General features: G+C 34.2%; 1 protein-coding gene across 16 annotated transcripts in view; it reads right to left on the reverse strand.

Annotated features, from left to right (window-relative positions):
- CCDC91 (coiled-coil domain containing 91) overlaps window positions 1-26826 on the reverse strand; it is a 367727-nt gene that overhangs the window by 222883 nt on the left and 118018 nt on the right. For all 16 annotated transcript variants that reach the window (XM_033222559.1, XM_033222553.1, XM_033222558.1 and 13 more), the window contains one exon: window positions 26522-26626. In XM_033222559.1, the coding sequence (XP_033078450.1) occupies window positions 26522-26626 (105 nt within the window). The remainder of the gene's footprint in view (window positions 1-26521; window positions 26627-26826) is intronic.

Consider the following 26826-nt stretch of genomic DNA (forward strand, 5'->3'; position numbering starts at 1 on the left):
GGAAGATGAGATTCCCTGAAGAATATCTCTAGAAAGATACCAAGACAGAGATAAAAGTGAAAAGCAAAAGATGAGATATGAATAGAGTCATCTGTTCCCAAACGGAGTCAATCTACGTTATTCAAAGATTCCATATGTGAGAGTTTGTCTACTGGCTAAACTTATTTGTAACCCAAAAATAAATACCCTAGGTGCTTTTGTGGTCATTTGAGGACATGCACAGAGTGGGAAAAAAAGTTTTATTCTTTATTTATTGGTTTATTTATTTGAGATGGAGTCTTGCTCTGTCGCCTAGGCTACAGTGCAGCGGTACAATCTCGGTTCACTGCAAGCTCCACCTCCCAGTTCACGCCATTCTCCTGCTTCAGCCTCCTGAGTAGCTGGGACCACAGGCGCCCGTCCCCAGGCCCAGCTAATTTTTTGTAGTTTTAGTAGAGATGCGGTTTCACCGTATTAGCCAGGATGGTCTCAATCTCCTGACCTCGTGACCCACCTGCCTCGGCCTCCCAAAGTGCTGGGATTACAAGCCTGAGCCACCACGCCCGACTCCAAAGTGGAAAAAAATTCCAGTTGCCCAACATACACATTCTCAGCTACAGTCATACCAGTTACAGCATTGTACGATTCCTGTTTCAACTGTCATACTATAAACAAGTATCATTTTCATGGTCTTTTTAACATCATGTTTTTCACAATTTTTGCTTACTGTTGGTTATATCACTGTTTAAAATGGTCCCCAAGCATAGTATTAAGGTGCTACCTAATATTTATAAGTGCAAAGGCTATGACATGCCTTACAAAAAAAACACTTGTGTTAAATAAGCTTCCTTCAGGCATGAGTTACAGCGCCGTTGGCCATGAGGTCAACGTTAATAAATCAGGAATATCTATTAAGGGGATTTCCACAGAAACACACATAAAGCAAAGTTATATACTGATGAGTGAGGAAAATAACTGAGGAGCGACGTCCTAGAAAAGTGAGAGGGGACGACGAGTAGGGCATTAAACTAGTTTGGTCCATTTTAAGACCATTAATACTCCCAAATCTTTATTAACTTCCACAAAATATAGAGCACATTTTCTGAATCAAAAGTCAAGACAAGTAGTTGGATCAAATTTTTTTATCATTTGTTAAATTATTCCTATGAAAGGTAATATACAGGTATACAAAAGTAGTGTTTTTTAATCATCTTTTTAAAAATAATCTTTAAAAGTCACCATATTTTTAGGTCATGCTTCCCCTTTAGTTACTTAGGACGCTTTATTCTGAATCTCCTCCAGGATTTTCAGTATCTTCCTTAAAATGAACCTGTAAAAACTAGGCATGAAAGCCACTCTTAAATCACTTAAGAGATGTTAAACACACCTTAACTCAAGCTAATATATCATCCTGTTACTATCTGGACCTTTTATTTACTGATATTTTTTGTCCTTACTGAAGCAACAAGTCCTAGATCTGGTTTACCTATTCCTATGTCAGTATGTTATGAGTAGTATGCATACTGTTTAATTACAAAACATGTAATTGTAATTTCCTAGTAAGTATAGACACAATCCTTTCTGAAGGATAAAAATAAATGTACATATTCATTTGTAAAAACCTTAATGAAACATTTAATCACATTAAGTATTTTCTGACTATGAAGGAAATAAATAACTCTTTTAAAGAAGGATTGAAGACTGTAGCCCCCATCTACAAAATTACTAAACTCCACCCTTATAAAATGTATCACATACCACACTGTCTTATACATATGATCATATCTCCAGTGTTTGATTCTTAAGAGTAGGAACCATTTCTCATATATTTTTATATCCTTCATAATCTATTCCTAGAAATAACTAGGAGCTTGGCTGGTAAGAATCTGTTTGTTTTCCAAGTCCTAAGAAATGTGTTGCCAAAGAGGCACACTTCAAAGACCAGAGTTTCTAACAATGATTTTAAAGGCATGCTTACTAAAGCATGCTTACTATATGCTTACTAAATAGGCATATTAGGGCTAATATAACTGCACAAAAACAGTGAACTATCTCCTAGCTCTGGGTAAAGAACTGTGACATAAAAAGTAATCTTTCCAAACACATTCTAATTTGTTATGTCTATTGTCCCCATAATATCTTAGGCTTCAAAACAAGGGGAAAAAATATTTCAAGAACTGTGGCTATTAAATAGGCTATTAAACTATTTCCACAATGTTTTAAAAATGATTTTTCAAAAGGACTTATGGCAAAACTACACCACCATCACCATTTTCATAGGATACAATCCTTTTGATCCTGTTTTGTCCTGTAATTTTTGCCCAGGCTGACGTTTTTTCCTCACATGAACCTCTGTCAGGAGGACAGCTGCGCTGGCTGCAAATACCCAGTCTACAATATTCATCCAGGAGATTACTGGCAACTCAAAAACCACAAGCATGGCGTTAAGATTCTATTTAAACATATCTTGGGGCTAGAAAGTAGTATTTAGCCTGTAGTTCCATCAGTTTTTATATGACCAAGGTGAAATAAATATAAAAGGAAATTAATCAATAACTCTTTGCCTCAGAATATTTCCTAATTTTTTTGATACATTTAGAAGCCACTAGATCACAGTTTTAACAGATGCCTTTGTCTTAGATATCTTATTGAAAATACAAAAAATAAATTCTAATCTGGAAGCATAACCTTTCTTTGCTGAAATAAAACAAATCCAAAAGAGCAGGCAAAAATCAATTTCATTATCTTCACTTGTGATGACAATCTCTTCTCAATAGGCTTTCTCCAATATCTGATGGGTTTTTGTTTTGGTTTTTAAAGGGTAAAACTTTGAAGTAGGAGAAGTAATCACAGTTAAATACCTATAACCCACTGGATTGTAATAAGCTCTACAAGAGCAATAATCTCAAGTGTCAGATTTATCAGTCTAGCTGCAACCCCATAAGTGTGCCCATCAACGCACTCTATGAAAATATTGTAGCAGCCACCTCAATGTTGCTTTATAATCCTTAATAATGTCCTTAATCGGACTTCAAGACTAAAACACCAAAAGCAATGGCAACAAAAGCCAAAATTGACAAACAGGATCTCATTAAACTAAAGAGCTTCTGCACAGCAAAAGAAACTACCATCAGAGTGAACAGGCAACACACAGAATGGGAGAAAATTTTTGCAATCTACCCATCTGACGAAGGGCTAATATCCAGAATCTACAAAGAACTTAAATTTACAAGAAAAAAAAACAAACAACTCCATCAAAAAGTGAGCAAAGGATATGAACAGACACTTCTCAAAAAAAGACACTTATGCAGCCAAGAGACACATGAAAAAATGCTCATCATTACTCATCATCAGAGAAATGCAAATCAAAATCACAATGAGATACCATCTCACTCCAGTTAGAATGGCAATCATTAAAAAGTCAGGAAACAACAGATGCTGGAGAGGATGTGGAGAAACAGGAACACTTTTACACTGCTGGTGGGAGTGTAAACTAATTCAACCATTGTGGAATACAGCGTGGCAATTCCTCAAGGATCTAGAACTAGAAATAGCATTTGATCCAGCCATCCCATTATTGGGCATATACCCAAAGGATTATAAATCATGCTACTATAAAGACACATGCACATGTACGTTTACTGTGGCACTATCCACAATAGCAAAGACTAGGAACCAACCCAAATGTCCATCAAAGGTAAACTAGATAAAGAAAATGTGGCACATACACACCATGTAATACTATGCAGCCACAAAAAAGGATGAGTCCATGTCCTTTGCAAGGACATGGATGAAGTTAGAAACCATCATTCTCTGCAAACTATCACAGGGACAGAAAATCAAACACCACATGTTCTCACTCATAGGTGGGAACTGAACAATGAGAACACTTGGACACAGGAAGGGGAACATCACATACCAGAGCCTGTCATAGCATGGAAGACTGGGAGACGGACAGCATTAGGAGAAATATCTAACGTAAAAGACGAGTTACTGGGTGCAGTAAACCAACATGGTACATGTATACCTACGAAACAAACCTGCACGTTGTGCACATGTACCCTAGAACTTCAAGTATAATTAAAAAAAAAAAAAATCCTTAATAATGTCCTTAATAATATCTGACAATTTATACCATCTATATACACTATTTCTGTCATTTGGTCAGTAATTACTGATTCAAGTTTCTATTTAAATAAAAAGGTGTCTCAAGTATATGTAGACCTTATCATATAAAATTAAATATATTTAGGTATATGCACAAGAGGGTTTATGACATATGGAAAAAGTTTCACCTATGAAATACATCTTTAGGTTTTAGATCCTGTATGTCCACATTTGTGCCAGGATGCAAAAGGAAGAATTTGGTGGGAATAAAATACATGCCACAATATTATAAACAAGCTCTGTAAAATGAATAAAACAATGGAAAGTCAACCAAAGGACATAGACTTTAAAATCCAACCCAAACACCTTTCTTTAGTAATATTTTCATAAAAATTATTGGCTCTTGAAATCCAACATTGAACTGAATCATTATTTGCATAACAGGCAACTGATTCACATTTTAACTTGCTTTCTTCAGTATTATTTCAGGAAGACTTCTTTATTTTCCATTGAAAACCATATGTAGAGTCCAGGTATGAAAAATGCATTTTTATTTTTTGAAAGACAAATTTTATGAGGTTAGTGGAAAGTAAATGGTTTACAATCTTTTTCCAAACACCACTGGTTCTCATTTCTTTTCCATTGTCTGAAGTTTATCATTTGCCTCCTACCTTCAAGCTACTGACTCAAACTGTTTGATCTTATTTTAAGCATCTATATTCAATAAACTATCCTATAGCTGAGTGTCCTAAAAAGAAAGATTAAGAATACGTTCAGTTTATAAATAAAAAAGGAGTTAAAAAGAAAAAAAAATCGCATCTGTTTATATCACATCTAACACGTTTACAAAAAATAATAATTTTTTAGTCACTGCCATTTGGAAAATGTGATGCCTCTCTCATAAAACGAACAACAGAACATCATTACAGACAGAGGAAAGTTTTATATTCTCTCACTACATCTTAACCTGCTTTTAACCACAAGCACTTCACCCAAAGTTTAAGGGATCATTACTGCAAATCCTATGAAATGTCTATACAACTTTCACTATGCAAAGAGTCAGCTTTTCCTTACAAATTATTATGATGCTCTTTCTAAATTGGCAATCTGAAAATAAAATCTGCCATTCAGTTTCAACAAATGTTTTGAAAATAACTAAATACAGACTTATTTTTCTCTTGGCCTCAATATTCCATTCTATGTGTATAGTCACTAATTCTGATTTTTTTTTAATTTATAGTTTTCTAGTTTGATGTTGAAAATTACAAAAGACATCCAAAACTTTTGTACAGAAAAATGAGCTGCAAATAAGTAAATGGAAAAAAACACCACGTTTCGCACACAGAAAACAACAACCAAAGCTACAAACAGCTGATGTGGACATCAAAGTTGAAATGTTGTTCAAATACATTCCTCTAGATAATAATGTAAGGCTAAATGGCAATATGTCTAAGACTCATTCTTCCTGTATTCTTAGAGAGGTTGACAGTATACAAACATCAAATAAATTGTGATGCCCTGAAAGGCAAAGAAATTTAAAAGTTAAATTTCAGTATTAAATTAACAGAGTGCCCCTATATTACCAAGGATATATGATACAGGGGGATATTTTTGTTACCCAGCATAATGCCTACAGGATCTACCTAGGTGAATTCCTATCTTACCTTAACTCTGCTTATCTTTAGGTAACAGGATGCTTGAGGTCAAAAGTTCTCTATTGTGACCAAACCTGCTAAGACCGACGAGATTCAACATGGCAGCTCACTTGACCTCTGAAGAACTTCAAACTTCATTATAATCTAATTTCCATGCTAAATGACACTCCAACCAGTGCCAGGAGAGTTGACAATCACTATTGAAGTGGCGTCGTTGTCTGGAGTAAATACCGAAGGTTCGTTGTTTCACGCCACGGGAATCAAGCATGTGGACACACAAGAAGTGGGTTTAGAAGCAGAGATTTAACAGGCAAAAGAAAGAGAAAGGAGAATAGCTCTCTCTCTCCTGTGAGATTTCTGGCCCATGCTGAAGTACATGGGCTTTTACAGACTAGCTGGAGGAGGCAGGGTCTGATTTACATAGGACCCAAAGATTTTTTGGACCAGGTGTGACATTTACATAGCACAAGGAAGATGGCTACCCCACCCTAATCTTTTTATTATACAAATGGATTTTCTACTTGGCCAGCACCATGTTGCCTGCTCCTTACTGTACACACACATGGTTGGGAAGAGAAAGGGAAGATGAAGCCACCACGTTGAACATGCATAGTCTCGAGGCAGCCTTCTCCTATTGGCACAGCTGCCGGCATTCACCTGTGCAAGCTTCCAGCTTGCTTGTCTGTGTCTGCAGCTCAATTTTACAGGCTGCTCTTTGTTAGAAAAGAAAATGATTTGGGGGCTGCTTTTCATTAAAAGGAAAAACTTACTGAGGACTTCCATACCCTGCCTATCTGCCTAAATAATTTCTTTTTAACTCCTTTATCACTATGACAAGTACTGGAAGAAACCTAAAAGGACAAAAAGGTAGCGCTCTGGTTTCGAGAAATTCTCTGCCCATTCGCAGAACAGACACGAATATTCTTCTCCTTACTTTTAAGGCCCAACCTCTTCATTAAAGATGTCCTATACCTGTGACTTTCTGGCTCTAATGAGCTGAGAAGTTGATTTGTGAGCCAACCTCCTACTTCTCAATTCTACTCTATCAAATAAAACCTTCACTGCTTGTTGTTCACCTTCAGTTTTGTGTACTGGCTTTATGGCACCCAAAAGAGAAACCCATTTTGGGGGAACCTGCTTTGTCAGTAACACTTTGAACTCTGTTTATAATAAAGCCAGTTTCATTTATCATCGCTTGTTTCTTTTTTAAAAATTAGCTGTGGAATTTTCTATACATAGAATGGAGATTTAAAGTTGTCTCAGAAAATAGCTTTAAAAATCACTCAAACATTAAATCTGCTGTAAGTCCACGAAAGATGTATAATAAAAAATATCCCAAATGGTCCAAAAAATGTAGTCTTGCTCAAAAACTAACCCTAGTTTGAGCCACAGCAATGTCTCACAATTGTAGTGGAACAAATGTGGACGTGTGTCTTACTTCTAAGCAGAATCTCAGCGTCATGTATATAATGGCACAGAGAACAAATGAGGGGTTCACTGGAGGGAAAAATACAGATTGCCACAAATATCTCTTAGACAAAAAAAATTTTTTTGGAAGCAAAGCATATGGCCAGGCATATATGCATCAACTATAAAGGAATAAAGAGTGCTACTTTTGCTGATCAGGTTTTTTTTTGCAAAGAATATGCTTGCTATCAAATATCTTGCAGAATGTAAAATGCTTTATTTCCTATAGTTCCTCTTACTGTGGCATACTGTTTAAACACAATTCGATAAGGTCTATACATTTTTTAAAATGTAAACTTAAACACAACTGAAATAAAATAGTATTTCCTAAATAGAAGTCAAAATCATTAAGCCCTCCCCACTCCCTTGCCCTACCTCTATCATTAAGTAACTTCACCTCCCATTATACTTCCCCCTCATTTATTCTGCTTCCGCAACACTAGTTTAACAGATTACTAATCCAGTGCATTTTCATTGGCTGTTTCTTATGCCTAAAATCTCCTCTCCTTGCCATCTTTAACTCTTCGCTTTAAAGACATCTTTTAAATGAAATCCTGATCACTTCATTAAAAATTATAACCCACCCCTCCTCTACTCCAGTACTGACAATGTATCCTTTACCTTGTTATAGTTTTCATCACTTACTCACTTTCTACTTTATAATTTATTTATTTTTATGTTTATTAAACACTGTCTTTCTTATCCACTAAAATGTAAACTCCATAAACAGTGATTTTTGTTGTTTTTCCACTAATGTATCACAATCACCCAAAATAGAACTTGGAACACAAAAGGCATCTTTTAAATTTTTGTTGGATGAATAAATATATGAATAAACCTGTTTCTTAACCATTTCAGGAGAAAAAGTACATTCAGACCTCCAAGTAGAGCAACTTTTTCTTACATAAAAAAAAAATCACTTATGATATCTATTAATTTTAGTTAATAACCAAACACTGTCATTGCTTTTCTTTTCTATTTGTATATATTCAATTACTTTGGTTATTCCCAATTTATCTAATATCTTTCTTCAAACAATAAAAACATTTCAGAGCTGCTGTCTTATAACGAAAGCAACTGGATGCAATTGTTTTTCTTAGCAACACAGAATACTATGAAAATTCATTCTCCTATTACATTATGACAAATGGTACATTCTGCCTCTGCTTTAGGGCTTTTGAATACTTCCTTATTATGCTTCCAAATGACATTCATTCATAAAACTATGTGTTACACATTTAATATTCAACATTTTCTGTGCTAAATACTGAGAACATCATATCAAAAGAAAGACATCATTTCAAACTTTATGGTTCTTACAGTCTAGATGGGATGGAAAGTAAGATACTAAAAATAAAAATAAAAATAACATGAGCAAACATTTATAACAGTGTTGTGTGCCAGGCATTGCTCTTAAACACTTCAGAACATGAACTAACTTAATCTTCATAATAACTCAAAAAGGAAGTATTATTATTAATATTATTACTACTACTACTTTACAAGTAAGGAAAATGAAACCTTGTAAGGTATTTTCAAAGGTTGGCGTTAATCCTAAGGAAAAGAGAAAAACCACTGAAGAGTTTTAAGCTAGAGAATAAAACGATCAGATTTGAAGAACTATTCTGGCTTCAGCATGGATACTGGATTCGAGAAAAGTAAAATTACAGTAATCTGAGTGAAAGGTGATTGCTCCCTAGAATAGGGCAATGGCATTGCTGAGGTAAAGAATGTTAACGATTTGAGAGAGACTGAGGAAGAGAAGATTTAATGCACGTGAAGGTTATTTGTCCACTTCTTGACAGTCCCCTACCCCACTTTGCTGTTATTAATTTGCTATAGAGTGCAAGAAACAATCACTATTTTTGTGAACCATACATTTTTTTTTTAAGTTTCACAAGGAAAGTTTACAAATTAGGGTCTGAAGAATTTCACAAATCTCAAAGCCAAGCCATTACAGATTCTTTCCTCTTTCTCACCCCCAAGTTACGACATTTTCTAAATTTTCTGTCTAAATATCCTTCAAACATCTCTCCCTCTTCTCCATCTTTATTTGTATTTCTCCACTTTATTAAGCTCTCTTTCATATTTCTCTTGGACTAATGCAGCAGACTCTAAAAAGGTCTAACTCCATCTCATCTCCCTCCAACTCATCCATATCAACCGCAAGAAATATCTTGCCAAAATGTAAGTATGTTTAGTGTTACTCAACTGCTAAAAACATTTTGACAGCTTCTAATAACCTTTTCAGATTCAGCTACAAAACTGTCTTCCCCTCACATCCTGTGCTGACATACCAATATCCCTCACTACTGAAACTCTAGTACTAGCAGGTTTTCACACAGGTCATGTCATTTCACAAGTGCAGGGCTTTGCATATGCCACTCCCTCTATAAGAAGCTACCTTCCCCACCTGACAATTTGGCAAAGACCTACTTATATTCTGAGTCTAAACTCTAATGACTTCCCCCTCCTTTGTGATCTTCCTTATTTGGAAACTATCTCCATTAGAAACCTTATAAGACTGTATGGTAACTGCTTACATTCATTCACTCATTCATTATTAACTCAATGAATGTACATGTTTGTGTTTTCATTGCCTGACATAGTTTCTGGGAAAGTACAAATATCCTAGTTTGTTACAGTGAATTCAGGCACAAAACTGAGAGCAATTTTAGGCACTCAAAAGACTTTTAGCCCTCCAGACTGAAAAGATTACAAGAAATCTGATGTCTAAATAAGGAGTATATCATTACATGTAAAGCAAATAAAAATCTTTAAAATTTTTAGGAACAAGTTAACAAATGTCAATAGCTCTAAGAATAAAGTCATAAAACTCAATTTAAAGATATTTAAAGGGTCTGAAATAAATGGAGAAACATATTTTTTTCTTAAGAGATGGGGTCTCGTTCTGTCACCCAGCCTGTAGTGCAGTGGTGCAGTCAAATCACAGCAACCTCCAACTTCTGACCACAAGCGATCTACTCACCTCAGCCTCCCAAAGTGTTGTGACTATGGGTGTAAGCCACCATGCCCTGCCACAAGAAACATATCTTATAATTAAAGGATTAAAAATAGAGAATAGTGTCCATTTTGCATCTATACATCTAAGAATTTAACAAAATTTCCATCAAAATCGCAACAGGGTTTAAAGCCTTGAATAAATGATTATTAAATTCAACTGTTAAGAGTAACAGGCAAGAATAGTTAAGAAAAGAAAGCATAGCCCTATCAAATCTCTAAATGTACAATAAAACAGTAATGTAGGTGGTACCACAGAAATACACAGACACATATCAACAGAAATGGAAATCAAATCCTGAATATATCTAAGTATATACAGAAATTTAGTATATGGCAAAGGTGCATTCCAAATAAGGGACAAGAGAGACTGTTTTACAAATATTGTCACGGTAACAAGCTAACTGTGTGGGGAAAGGAGTAATTAGACTCTATTTCACTCTATCAATAGAAAGTCCAGATAGATCAAAAGTTAAATGTAAAATTAAACTACAAAATGACTGGAATTAAACATACACAAATATTTTCTAACCCAAAACTCATATATAAGAGACTACCCTTACACTATTATATACTAAAATATATAGTATAGTATATACCATTATATACTAAAAAATTTACTATCAAAAAGCTATCAACATAAAAAAACAAAAATTTACTAGAGTTGATTTTTTAAATTAACTGTAGAAAAAGCTATCAACATAAAAAACAAAAAAATTATCATATATTCCAGAATATATGACAAAAATGTAAATAATCCTAATACATAAAGTTTCTTATAAATCACAAGATAAACAGAATTTTTTTAAATTAAAAATAAAGAGATATAGGAAATGTAGGAGAAAATGATCAACAGCCATGTGAAAAAAATCTAACATACTAATAAGGATATAAAAATTAAAATATAAAAACATATATTTTACTTCTCTAATTGGCATATTAAAAGTCTGGCAATACCCAGTAGGCAAGGATATGGTAAAACAGGCATTCTCATGTATTTCTTGGTGACAGCATAATATGTACAATATTCTGGAAGACAAGTTAATAGTATCTGTCTAAAAGTTATCCATAAAGTATAAAATTATAGGCATCTTAGTTTCTAAGTTATGGATTTCTGTATTTGAAATTTTTACTAGACTATGTTATCAGAAAAACTATGTGTTTTAAGAAAAACCTCAAAAAATTTGTATGACAGAGAAAAAATAAGCACAGAAGGTATAATAGACACACAGAAAATATATACATACCAAAAAGAAATGTAAACTTATGACTTGAGAATAAGAAACTACAAAAAAATGGGAGAAACTTCAAAAACCAAGTGGGGAAAAAGTCCAAAATGATAGAGAAGAAAAGTTTCAGGGAATTAAAAGCAAAAGAAGAGGCCAAGGATTTTTTACAAGTGTGAGGTCATTGGTAACATCTCAAAGCAGAAGAAGGACTGGAGCTGTTTCCACATCCACAAATTCCTATGCAGTAAAGAGCAGGTTAATGTTTGCCATGAAGGGTGCTTTTCTTCAGATTCTGCAGATTTCATGCTGCTCTGTGATTTCACACGCTGCTTTAACTTGTGAGACTCCCTAGCAACTATCCTGTAATTTTAGATGCAGATGGAGTAGGTAACATAATTACATCTATTTTTCATAATTAGAATGCTTTCTATACTGTATCTGTAGCTAAAAGTAAATTCAGTATTTTCCTAGAAAACATTATTTAATAGGGGAGAAGTCATTTCTTAGCTTTAAAGAAAATAAACATTTCTAATGCTTGTATCCCAAAAACTTCCTCCATATATTTATAAATTAAAGCTATAGTGTATTACATCACTATAATGTATTACATCACTACATGTATATCACTATAGTTATATACGTATCACTATACACTACACATATATACACTATATGTATAGTGATATATGTATAGTGATGTAATATATGATATACATAATGATATAATACACTATACCTTTAAATATAAAACAGCTATACTCTATGTCTTAGACTGCTCAGGTTAATATAACAAAATGGCCGGGCGCGGTGGCTCAAGCCTGTAATCCCAGCACTTTGGGAGGCCGAGACGGGCGGATCACGAGGTCAGGAGATCGAGACCATCCTGGCTAACACGGTGAAACCCCGTCTCTACTAAAAATACAAAAAATTAGCCGGGCGAGGTGGCGGGCGCCTGTAGTCCCAGCTACTCGGGAGGCTGAGGCAGGAGAATGGCGTAAACCCGGGAGGCGGAGCTTGCAGTGAGCTGAGATCCGGCCACTGCACTCCAGTCCGGGCGACAGAGCGAGACTCCGCCTCAAAAAAAAGAAAAAAAAAAAAAAAAAATATATATATATATATATATATATATAAAAAACAAAATAACATAGACTAGGTAGCTTAAATGACAAAAAATTATTTTTTCACAATTTGGGAGGCTAGAAGTCCAAGATCAAGGTGCCAGCATGATCATTTTCTGGTGAGGGCTTTTTTCCTGGCTTGTAAAACAGCTACCTTCTCACTGTGTCCCCACATGGCAAAGACATAGAGAACAAGTTTTCTGATGTCTATTATTATTATTATAAGTGTACTAACTCCATTATGAGGACCCCATCCTAACGACTTCATCTAAACCTAATTTACTCCCAAAGGCCCCATCTCCAGATACCATCAAAATGGGGATGAGAGCATCAATGTATGAATTTTAGGGGGAAACCATTCAATCTATGGCAGTCTACAAACCACACATTTCAGTCAACCAATCAACATTTTTTGTGTGTGCAAGGCACTATTCTAGGAGTTGATAATATCATGGTTAAATAAGACAATTCATCCCACTAGGAACTTACATTCTGGGAGGAAAGAGAAAGAGCCAAACAACAACTATACAAACAACTATGATTCAGGTAAGTTTTGAGGAAAATAAAAGAGGAATGGGATATGGGGAAGAAGAACTACTTTATCCAGAAGGGTCAGAAAAAGCCTGTCTCAGCAAGTGGCTTTGAAATAGAAAGCTAAATAATAAAGATGAAGCAGCAATGAACAAACTAAACCAAGTAAAAAAAATGCTCAAATAGCATTTACTATACGTAAGCATTCTTCCATTCAGGACACCATTCTCTGCATTGTTAAACAGCTTTACATAGTAGATTTCTTACCTATTCCTTTCAAAACCACAATGCCCTTCTTCCCTCAAATAGAATATGTAAACACACACGGCCTTCTCAAAAGTAAACATTCAAAGAGAAAAGGAGAGTACAGCTCTTCAACTCTTACCAACATATAGCAATATCGCTTAAATCACTTATACCTGAGAAAAGTCCAAAGTTCAAAATTCAGCAAATGAATATAAAGAAAACAAAGGCCCTGGGAGCCACCTAACCCTTACCAAAATTTTCTCAAATTTCCAAACTCTGAACGTCTTCTCCTCAACATGCTTTTCTGGCCACTGTGATCAAATGTATCTTTTCTCCTTTATTTTATATGTAACTGTCTGGTTGAGATACTCTATGACTTACTTACCTGCCAAATAAAGTGTATTGATTTTGTAAGAATTTGCTTCAAACCAGTCTTCATTTACTGCTGAGGTCTGTGGCTTTGTTCTAGAATGGCTGAGGTCAAAGTCTGCCCTCAGATAAGTAGGGAAATACAGTAAATACATCCCTTGAGATTGTAAACTAGAATATTCAAAAATAACGGGTTTGTTTCACCACTGCATGAGGAGGAGGCTTAGCCACATTGTAAGTCCATGTTTTCCTACTTTGTGGCATTGCCATTAAGCACAAAAAAAAAAAAAACTCACTAAGCACTTCTCAAAAACATTTACTGAGTACAAAAATAAAGTCTGTGTGCACTCTGGGAATGTTCCTTGGGTGATTTACTATCTAGTAAAGAAGAGAAAATATATCCCTCTAAAGTGATAAATGTACTTATAAACAACCTAATAGTATATGGAGTAACCATAAATAAATGTTAAAACCATATTCTAACAAATTACATGTTCCTGAAAAGACCATGCTAAAGGGTTCTTAAATTTATAAGAGATGAAATAATGTCATAGAAAAAGTATCATAATTATAATAGTATAGCATTTCTGAAATGTATTCATATAAACCTTGGTATTAGCATAGATCAAAAGAGGTCATATACTGTCTAACTTTGCAAGAAAATACGAAGATTCAGCATCCAGCCTTGAATCTCTCACAATAATAAATGAGTAAAAATTGTAAGGCCAGGTGAAGATAGTCAGCCCTCTGCATCTGTAGGTACAGAATCCAGGGATTTAACCAACTGGGGGGAAAAAAGTATTCAGAAGAAACAAATTGCAACTGTGCTGAACATATATAGACTTCTTCTCTTGTTATTATTATATTGTATTATTATAATACAATTTACACAGCATTCACATTGTATTAGGTATTATAACTAACCTAGAGATGATTTGAAGTGTACAGGAGGATGTGCACAGGTTATATGCAAATACTATGCTATTTTATATCATGGACTCGAGCATTTATGGATTTTGGTATCTAAGGGAGGTCCTGGAGCCAAGCCCTCATAGATACTGAGGGACAACTGTATTTAGAATAAATGTTTAACTTTGCACGATAGCAGTACCATAGCCAACGAGGTTTATCCAAGGCGGAATTATTGCTGATAGAATAGATGTTTGCTTAAGAGACTTTATGCAGAATCTTGAGAATGTAAGCAACTAAATTTAAGGTGGAAACTTCTAATCCATTTTTTGGCATTAATACTTTTTTTCTGCTGCAAATCTGTTTAATGATTTGCTAATTTGCTTAAATCATGGAACTATTTTTACATTTATAAGCATAATTTTTTTATTTTCTATGTGCTAAAATATTTGAAGTTTATTTGCTAAAATTCACCAAAACAGTTTACTTGATTTTTCTTCTAAAAACATTTTAAATTACCAAACTAACTGTTTACAAATTCTAAAAATCTTAAAAAACATTTGGAACAGAAAAATTCATTTTACTTATCGAGTCAAGTCTAAGATGCATATTCCATCACATCTTAAGATTTCTGAATTAGGTGGTCTTAAAATCTAATTTAGTCTTTTCTGTCCCCTCAAAACCTATTAGTAAATTGACGGCATTCCTTAAACATCTATGTCATCTTGGACTTGAGGAAGTACTAGTATTTACTTTAAATGTCTACTACTGTGGATGATGACTAATGTAGCAAGGAGGAAGAAAAACATTCTCACTGGCATCAATTAGTTTGTGGGATTTTGAAAATGATATTCTCCCAATGACTTCAAAACTGTTTCATTCAGTTCCAATAAATAAAATGACAATTTGATTTTCTCAATTATTAGAACAGGGATAAGAAAATGACATAAGCCCCTTAAAATAAAAGCCAGCACAGAATTTCAAAAAACTGTACCTATATTAATTCTCATAACTATCTCTAATTCTTGGCATTTTTTGAGACTAAAATGTCAGTTAATTTTCTCATTGCTACTGTTATTCAGTAACAAATAATTGAAAAAGAAATTTTTTTGGAGACAGTTTGGCTCTGTCACTGAGATTAGAGTGCAGTGATACAATCAGCTCACTGCAACCTCAAACTCCTGGGCTCAAGCAATCCTTTTGTCTCAGTCTTCCAAATAGCTAGGACAACAGGTGCACACACCATGCCCAGCAGCTAATTTTGTTTTGTTTTGTTTTGTTTTTTTGAGAAACAGGGTCTCACTAAGTTGCCCAGGCTGGTCTCAACTACCTGCATTCAAGCAATCCTCTTGCCAAGCCTCCCAAAGTGTTGGGACTACAGGTGTGAACGACTGCACTAATATTCAGATTACTAAGTTGTATATTTTCCCCCCATGGTTAGAAAAGTAATAAAGAAATTGTTTTTGTTTCTATTAAAAACTGCATATTTAGGTGATAAAATTAATAAAATTTGTATACTCTTCTAATTGTTTAAATGGTATCAAATAAGCTAGTTTTTTTAATTAAAAAAGTTAAAGCTATTTTCATTTTTAAAAATAAATTTTTATTTTTGTGAAATGGCCCTTATTTTATTTAAGTAGCTAACTGCTAATCAGAGAATAAAGACAGTGAATGAGGATAAACAGTATAAAAGTGAAACGTTTATTCTATAAATCAACACTTTGGTGAGGAAAGAAATGACTTAAGGTGCTTATTAGGAACATCAATCATGGTGTTGGTAATCAGTATCTGTAAATACTGATAAAAAAAAAAGGTACAAATACAAGTTATATGTTTCAGTGCACAGAATCAAATAAGTAGTAACCCTACAGATATGCTTGTAATCACCGCACTCACCCTACACACAGACATACAACTAGTTCATCATCTTCTCTTAAAAAAAAAAAAAAAAAAAAAGAAGCTTGTCAAATTTAGTGGCTCTTAGGCAAATGTATGATCAATTTTCTATAAAACTCAAGGTGAAAATAAACAATAAAAAACTACTTGAAAAAATCATTATTCTCCAAACATTTTTTCATTTCAACAATTCTTATAGACACCCATAAGTGCTTAATAATAGTACAAAAAAATAAATAAAATGTTTCAAGTTTTAAGTTTTTTTATTGCTATGAGATTGAGAACGCCAAGTCCCAGCAATCTACTACTAATTCCATAAAAAATATGTATTCTCAGGGAAAGCATGTGTTTAACCCTTCTCACCACACATAATTCCCTTTAATAGCAATTAGCAGCAAAAAGAATCTAAGAATATGGTATTAACAAAGGTATGATTTTTAGATGTCTCAAAAATCCCTCACAGAACCCATTTTTTAAAAAATAGAAGCACAAACTGAGATATTTCTATCACAAATCTATATCTCACAATATCCCTTATGAATGCCAAAATATGAACAGGTGAGACAAACCATCAATAGTCCCAAGACGTGTATGGCATCCAAATCTGTGCAGGAAAAAAGATAAAAGTAATAGGACATCAGACAGACATTAAAACTCTGAAATGGCTAACAGAAACTCACTGGAGAGGTCAGCATGCCAAGATAAGAACAGTAGCTCATCAGACAGACATTAAAACTCTGAAATGGCTAACAGAAACTCACTGGAGAGGTCAGCATGCCAAAATAAGAACAGTAGCTGAAACTGAGAGACGTCTACACAATTTCAGGTAAGTACAAGTGGTCTTCAATAAGGAGTCAATGGGCCAAAAAAACTCTAAATACTTTCAAGATAAAGCCCCACACTGAGGATACATTGCTGGGAAAATCCAAATTGATCAAACCAGAGACAATAGAGAGAGAAGAAAAAGAGGATCAAGATAAAGGTGGAAGAAGTAAATGAAGTCAGAAAATTATAAAATGTTTTCACCATATTTTTTAATCAGACAAAAACACAGGATTTTAAAATGAGAGAAAACACTATCTTACATGACTCATTTAAAAAGTTGAAGAGAACTAATTTCATGTAAAAACAACAGAAGACCATTAGTTGAATCCCATACAATGCTATTATATGAAAAAAGAAGGAACAGAATGACAGCCCTACAGAAAATAAAAGCATAGCGAAAAAAAAAAAAATGGTGTGAGTTGGCTGAAAGTAAAAATAAATAAATAAATAAAATAAAAAGAAAAATTAAAAACTCAACACAAAGTGAGCTAAAAGATACTCAGAAAATGATAAAATAGATTAAAAAACATAAACCAAAGTTAGAACAACTCAGAAATGATGAGAGATTTTAGAAAAGAATTATGACAAAATAAATCATTTCAGAAATGATTATGTAAACTAAAGAATAAAAGGGGGAGCAAATTTTAGATCAAAAAAAACGAAGCAATAAAAAGGAGTCAAGTAAAGACAAATGTAGAAGGCAAAGACTATCCAACATACAAATAACAGGAGTCACCATAAGGAAGACAGTCAGAGAATAAAACAAACATTAAATTTATAATGTAATAACTTCTTAAAACTGTAAAGAAAGAAATTGAAACTACATATATTAGAAAGACTATTGTAAACCTAGAGGAATCAATCAAAAATAACCAAAACCAGGATATAACAAGAAACTGGAGAAAGAATTAGATTGGTATTAGACTTTGACAGCAATGTTTTATGATACAAGAAAATCATGTATTTCAGATGTTCATAGAATAAAGAATTTCTATATGAGTCACTGTGAAAAGGCCTCCAAGAAATAACCTTAACTAAATAAATAAATATTTAGTACATTATTATCTAAATAAGACAGAAAGAAGGAGATATATGTGTATTTCTGATTGGCTTTGGTTTGCATTATAAAATACTCTACAAGGATACAAAAAAAAAAAAAAACCAGGAATTATCTGTTGAGGGGAAAAAAGAACTAGGTGGATATAGCAGAGGATGAGGTGTAGACTTTTCACTATATGCCCTTATTTACTATATGCAGTTTTTGACGTTTGAATCACTTGAATACATTAACTGGCATGAGCCAGTAACTTAGCATTTTTTGAAACTTTCCTGGAAATTATAATGTGAGCCTGGATTGAAGATTATTGTTCTAAAATTTAAGGAAGTCAAATGAGTGAAGCAAAACAGATGAAATGCAGAAATTCAAGAAAACTACTGTATAAAGCAAAATTTTCAAGTTTACTACTTGGACCTGAAAGTCTTATTTTTAAGAATATGCAAGGCCAGGTGCGGTGGCTCAAACCTGTAATCTCAGTATTTTGGAAGGCCAAGGTGGGCAGATCACCTGAGGTCAGGAGTTCAAAACAGCCTGGTGAACACGGTGAGACCCCGTCTCTACTAAAGATACAAAAATTAGCAGGGTGTGGTAGTGCATGCCTGTAATTCCAGCTACTTGGGAGGCTGAAGCACAAGAATTGCTTGAACCCAGGAGGTGGAGGTTGCAGTAAGCCAAGATCTTGCCACTGACTCCAACCTAGGCAACAAGAGCGAAACTCCTTCTCAAAAAAAAAAAAAAAGAATATATAACTGACACATTAAGTAAAATATCCTTAACATGTTTTTTTTATATAAATAATTCTACCTGTTTGTTTTGGATAAACTTTTCTAGACTACACAGACATGTCTTAACGAATGTAAATGCTTACTATGGCAATGTTTATTATTCTAATACAGCTTGACAAAGAGGTCTTCCAAATTTTATGGACTGAATAATTCAATCATTCAATTAGCTTTGAAATAAGAAAGAAAATACTTGACCATATCTCCAAACGATTCGTCTCTCACAGTGACTCTCCTTTTATAAGGCCTGTGAAGAGGATAGGATTCCTAGTAACAGAATTACATACATTTCCCAACATCAAATCTAATATAAAATATACTACTAAAAGAAATGCATGTAAAACCAACTAAAACATAAAATCCTTATTCTTCTTTCATTTTTTACAAACATTCCATTTATTAATTACTCTTTCTCTTGTCAGACTAAAATTCTGACAAAAATACATCTTCAGAGTGTTTAGTCATGCCAAAAAATATGTGAATAAACAGAATGTCTTCAAGTGATGCTTAATGTATACTAACATTTCCTCCAGCATTTTCCAGTCCTACATAAGACCACACACTATATTTTGGGTTACCTAGGCATAACTGCTAAATTCTCTACATACCAGATCATCAAGCTAACTATTCTGGGTAGTCAAGCAACTGATCTAATCTACCCCTTAACCAAATTTATAAAGCACAATTATTATAGTAGCCTCTTGCCAAGCGCCCAATGTTCAACACCTGATTAGTACTTATTTTTAAAGAGTACATGAAAAAATTGAGATTAATATCTACTGGTACTTAAGGAATACAATCTGTGAAATTAGCAACAGAATGTAAGTAGTAGTCTGGGGCTGTATAAATCCATTTATTAGGTAAATGTAAGGTCCTCTGAAACATTTTATTTTCATAAAACAGTATTTTTTTTTAAATTAAATTCTCAAGCTGAATAATCAAGCTGCTATAGCCAGGAGGCACTGCAATAGAAAATGGAATGTGAAAGAATAGGTCCAGTCTTTAAAAAGCTTACAAAAAAAATTCCCAGAGTTAGCCATAGATACCAATACTGACGACTATCAAAGATAATAATTTTATAACCAGCTGTGTCTGGTTACTGAATTTTTAGAAATGTGGCAGCATGAGGACATGTGGTATCTGATGAGCTGGCAAGTTTCCTAAGTGCTTGTCACAGGTGTTGACCCACTTGTTACAGAAGTCAAAGAAAGGATACAAAAGGGACTGGAATCCATGCTGTACTAAAATGAGGAGTTCTCTATTCAAGTTTTGTGAAAGTCCTTTAAATAGTTATTTCTGATAAATGCAGCATGACTCACTTTTCTTCCTCTGGTTAGGCTACACACCCTGGACAGAACAGGAAAAGGGGACATAGCACACACCCCCATTGTACTATAGAGTTCACAGTATTTATTTCCTTTTGTTATGGCACATTCACGCCTCTCCACCTATCCTGGTAATCAGACCATATCACATAAAATAACACTGTTAGAATTCTCTGTAATCATTAATGTTGTCTTTAAAAAGTTTGTTTAAAGGTTTTACAAACATTCCATTTATTAATTACTCTCTCTTGTCAGAATAAAATTCTGACAAAGATACATCCAAACCCTGGCCTAAGTAGAGGGGCAGATTTTTCAAAATTGAAAATTCAGAGCCCAGTATTCTGAAATCAGGTGAAAATATTGAGAATTTGCATAGTGAGAAATAGCTATAAATTTTTTTTCCTTTTTCTATATTGTCCACATTTTCCAGACTAAACATACTATTTTTATAAATACATAAACATACTAACATTTCTTAAGGAGAAAGACTTCTCAGCTAATATCATCTAGCATTATCTTACTGGACTCCTAAATGTTGTGCTTTATTTAGGATACCACAGAGATGCAGGCACCAGTATATTGTTCCCGTCATCATAAATAACTCTTTTCATTTAATTAAGCTCCACAAACATTTAAAAGACCTATATGTTAGATACCTTGATATTAAAAAGTTGCCATATTCTACAGAAAATATGTCATAAATAAGACTCAATTATCTAGAGGATGACTGGCAGACCATAAATCCAAACAAGAAATTTAATATATATATTCATTGTTTGTATTAGTCCATTTTCACACTGCTGATAAAGACATACCCGAGACTAAGCAACTTATAAAAGAAAGAGGTTTAATGGACTCAACAGTTCTACTTGGCTGAGGAGGCCTGACAATCATGACGGAAGGTAAAAGGCACATCTCACATGGCAGCAGACAAGAGAAGAGAACTTGTGCAGGGAAATTTCCCTTTATAAAGCCATCAGATCTCATGAGACATTTACTATCATGAGAATTGCACAAGAAAGACACACCCCCGTGATTCAATTATCTCCCATTAGGTCCTTCCCACAACATGTGGGAATTATGAAAGCTACAATTCAAGATAAGATTTGGGTGGGGACACAGCCAAACCATATCACTATTTAAAAACTCACTTTGCTAATATTTCATCCTATAGATATTTAACATACAGTAGCCTCCTTTGACACTCACAAATTTAATCACATCTCCTATTCCTAAGAAATTATTAGGTAGAAACAACTTTGTGTTAGTTTGGAAAAAAAAAAGTCCATAACCCTCAGAAAGAACTGGATTGCAGAAAGGTCAAATAGGGAAGCCTAAGATTTCTAAATTCTTCCTGAATCAGGTATTTACAGCACAATGTAAATGTTTTTGTTGAAAATACTCTTTCAAAATATCTAACACATACTCATATATATGCACAAACTTAGTAAATATAAAGCAGATAAAAAGATTTATGTATTATCTCCCATTTTGAATTATCCATATATTTTTATCCATCCTTCCTCTATCTAGAATGACTCCATGGGGGCTCATTAACCTGTTTCCCCCACCCCCCTAAAAAAACTGACTCAAAGTTACCTGTTTCAAAATAATGTTTTGATATCAATTTCCTGATGTAGCTACAGCAACGAATACCTAAAATTTAAAAGGTTGCTTTCTATCCCACTTTCAGATTAAAATTAAAAAGACACACTTTTCCCTATTTCTGTCAATAAATACATTTAAAAAGTTTGGACATTTTATTAAAACTAATGTAAGAGGATTCCGGAACGTAGAAGGAAGGCAGATCTACTAGGGACCTGGGAATCCAAGGAATGACGAAGCAGTAAGTTCTGTGAGTTTTCTTTTAGCCTCATATATCCCAAACTAGGGAGTGGAACAGCCAGCAACCAGGAAACACCAATAGGCACAAAAGCCCCAATAAAAGCCAATCCTCTGTAGCAAAAGGGCCATGAAAGGCACAATCTAGCAAGACAGAAAGCTTTTAGACAATAAACATCGCACACCAACCGAATACCACGAAAAAAAAAAAAAAGGCCCTAACTTTGAAACTTTTAATCAATAGTAACCAATGACTCAAACAAAATACCTTCTTCTAAATAGTCATAGTGTAGGCCTATTGAATAATGTCCCCATAGGACACTGAAAAGATACACTGCTCACCTTTTTCCTTATTTCCAAGTTTCACCTTTATTTTTAAACCACCTCTGTCACAAAAGGCCAAGTACCGAGCCTAGATTTCCACTCTTGCACAGCAACAATGAAGTGCCCATAGATGACCTTGATGTGGTATCAGAGAAAACCAAGTGGTTGTGAAGACAGTTTTAGGACTTCTATCCCCATCCAAAAGGAAAAAAACTCTCTCACCCTCCATTCCTGTGTCAGAGGAAGCTGAATGGGAAGCTAGAACTTTTATAACTATCCAGAGGTAACAAGGTCACCCCTAATCTCATGGTAAGGCACCCGTGGAACAGTAAAAAGGTGCCTCTCCCCCACCCAGCCAGGGACGCATCTGCTAAGGCCTGTGGGAGCCCTGAAATCCCACTTTATCCCAGGAGTAAGGCGGTATCCTTCCTATCCAGGGTATCAAAGAGGGCTGAGTGGAGAACTTGTCATTTTACTTGCACCTCACATTAACAAAATAGTTAATCTTTTCCCAAACTATACAGTATCAGATGAGGCCTGCTACAATACAAGATTTAAATAAGATCCAAGGTGTCATACAAAATACCCACAATATGCAGGATATAATTAAAAAACACTCATGATACTAAGAATCAGGAAAATCTCAACTTGGGCAAGAAAATACTACCAACGGTAACACTGAGATGATACTTTCCTAACAAGGATTTTAAAGCAACCATAATAAAAATGCTTCAGCAGGGAATTATGAACATGCTTGAAACAAACAGAATAGAAAGTTTCAGCACAGAATGGAATATATGAAGGAAAGCCAAATGGAAACTTTAGAACTAAAAATACGATAACCAAATAAAAAACAAAGAATTGGCACATGAAATGAACAGAAGGAACTGAGGACAGAAATCCTTTCCTCAGAGATGGATGGTACGGTGACATATAAACTGAACAGTATGCCTACTTTAACTTCGATTTGGCTATGAGACCTCCTGGTACATTTTTCTATAATTTATTTAGCCAAGGTGTTTAACACTCCATAAGTTACTCTTTTATTCCCATGCTATAAAAAGGAGAGAGAAGCCTATTGGTCCTAAAATGAAGTCATCTGAAAAAAGTTTTCTTTGAAAGTACAGATTCCTATAAAATGAACTAGCTTTGAAGACTCAAGTCATCACTCCTAGATTATGACTATTAATAGTAAATGCAGTGAGACAACAATGATAATGCCAGATAGCATTTATATTAGTCATTAATGTAAAAACAACCCAAAGTGATATATGTTAGGTTTTATATAGTCTCTCTGATATGTTACTGTTCCCATTTATAGATGGAAAAACTGAATTCTCAAAGATGTATGTCTCACTAAAGGGTCCAGAATAAGTCATTCAATGGAGACAAAAAAACACAGTTACCTCATTATTCAGTACTATGCCTTTTAATAAGCACCACAAGTCCAAGGATGAGGTCAGTAAGTGTGGCTGTACACAATGTAGTTAGTCCTTGGGGAGCAGGGTGCATGATATTAGTTCATCTACTGATTCATCCAACAGTATTCATTGAACATGCACTATATGCCAGGTACTACTGGCAAGGAAAAGTTCTTAATCTGAAGAAACTTACACTGTAATGGAGAAAAGGCAGAAAATAAACAAATCAAAATAAAACAACAGGTAGGAATAAGTGGTATGGGAAAGAAAAAAATAAAAAGGGCTAGGGAATGCTGAGCAAGTACACAGGACCTTATTTTATACAGCATGATTAAGAAAAGCCTCTACAAGAGTAGCATTTGAGCAAATATCAGAAGGAAGCTAGAGTTCAGTGAGAGCTGTTAAAAGTATAATTTTCAAAAAGTTAATCTGACTCATGTAAATACAAATTGAAGATATACCAAAGATTTATTTTGTTCATTTACTAATGAATTAATCATTTAAGACTGAATGAATGAGACATTAAGACTGGTTCAAGAAGCATTTGAAGAACAGGATTTATATAGGAAATTTAACAATGGAGTGTTAGACTAAAAGCACTAGGTTAGAGACAAAACTGGTTAATATCCTGTAAGACCGAATGAATAAGATGCTAAGACTGGTTCAAACAGCGTTTAAGGAACAAGATTTAGATAGGAAAGTTAATAACATGGAGTGTTAGACTAAAAGCACTAGGTTAGAGATAAAACTTGTTAATATCCTACAGGGCAATTAATTATATTCTCTGAAGTTATCTTTTCTAACAAACAGAATTATTTGCATCTCTTCAGGGGGAAAAAATTCTATAAATTAACATGTAACTTCACTACATCTGAGACTTATTCAAGAGTAAACAGTGAGTCAAATAAAGTACATTCTCCTAAGTACGCCTGAGGTGGGCACATTAAACAATGTCATCACAAACGCTGAAAAGACACACTGCCTGCATTTTTCCTTATTTCCAAGTTTTGTATTTTTAAAAAACTACTCTACAGGAGGAACAACATTCCAGGCAGGGATATGTGAGTGAATCATGGATCATACTACTCCAACAGGCAAAGAATGTCCTTCCCCACATATACTCACACATTCACCTATACCTTATTGTAAAGCTTGGTGTAAATAAATACCTGAGGGTAAACTGGAGAAGCTTGAAAATGTATATTGGAAAGAAAATAGGAATTGAGTCTGGGATCTGATTTGATTTACATTTTTAAAACACTACTCTTACCTGCTGAATTAAAAACTCATGATGGAAAAGAACAAGAGTGGAAGCTAGAAGACCACTTATGAGACTATTACAGTGATTCAGGCAAATAAACAAATAAATATATGATTTGTCAAATGTAAAAGGTGCTAGGAAGAAAAATAAAGAAGACTATGATAAGGTGGATGAAGAGGATGTCAGCATTGTCTGGAAAGCCTTATCTGATAAGGTAACACTTGAACAGAGACTTGAAGGCTATGAAGAAAACCATGCAGGTATCTGAGGAAATCTGAGTACTCTGGATATTAGGAAAAAGAAAAATGACTGAGGAAAAAGAGGCAAGGAAAAGACAGGAAGAAGGGACATAAGGGAACACAGAGCCTTGAAAACCAGTTTAAGGACTTGGCTTTTAGTGTGGGTAAGATAAGAAGCCACCGAAGGTTTTAGAACAGAAGAATGACATGACCAGCTTTAAGTTTCAATCAGATCACAGTGGCTGCAATGGGGGGAATGGTCTGCGCGTGGGCAGTGACAAAAGCAAAAGACTAGTAAGAATATACTTTAGTAACACAAGGGAGAAATAATGATAATATACAATATGTTGACAGTGGTGACCATGATGATAAACGGTTGAAACCTGGATATTCTGAAGGTACAGCCAACAAATCCTGCTAAAGAAACAGACATTGATTAAGTACAAAAACGAATGTGCAAGTTTTAGTCTTAGCAATTAACAGGAAGGAGTTGTCATTTACTGTGTTAAGTTAGACTGTAGAATAAATACATAAGGAAATTTAGGAAGGAGAAAAGGAGACAATTTATTTTGAAAAGTTAAATATCTCAGTTCTGGATTACACGATTCTAAATGTAATTCAAATGTAATTATTATAACAAAAATTAGAATAAGCAGTTCCCAAAATGTATCCATTAGAAACAGAGTATTTCTTACCAAATTGTTTGAACCTCAAACTACTAATCCTCGGGGCTGCTCACAAACTCATATTTTTCAAAATGGGCGTCTTCCCATTAATTTAACCCATGTTAGTCAGTTTTATATATTTAAGCAAGTACTGATTCTTCATTCATAAGATACTCATTATGTACTTTTGGAAATTATAGCACATGCTTCATCAAAAGGCTTACATTTTAAATTTTAAGTTCAATTTTCTTACCTGAAGTTCTTTGTATCTATCTTGAAAAGAAATGGCCTCTTGCTCTTTTTCTTTTAGAAAGCCTTTTTCTAAGACATTATGCTTTTCCATCAATGATTCCACATCCTAAAACAAAAATCCAAATACAAGCTTTGTAATATTTAATGGCTTAAAATATATTTAGTTTTTTCAATGAACGTATCAGAAAACATTTGTCAGAGAAAGAATCCACGGGAAGTATGGCTTAAAATCTAACAATATTATAAACTGTATGCTTCATCTAATTTCTAGGACAATATCAAACATGGACATAACATTTACTCATT

The sequence above is a fragment of the Trachypithecus francoisi genome, unplaced genomic scaffold (assembly GCF_009764315.1).
Source record: "Trachypithecus francoisi isolate TF-2019V2 unplaced genomic scaffold, Tfra_2.0 Lachesis_group11, whole genome shotgun sequence".
Lineage (NCBI taxonomy): Eukaryota > Metazoa > Chordata > Mammalia > Primates > Cercopithecidae > Trachypithecus > Trachypithecus francoisi.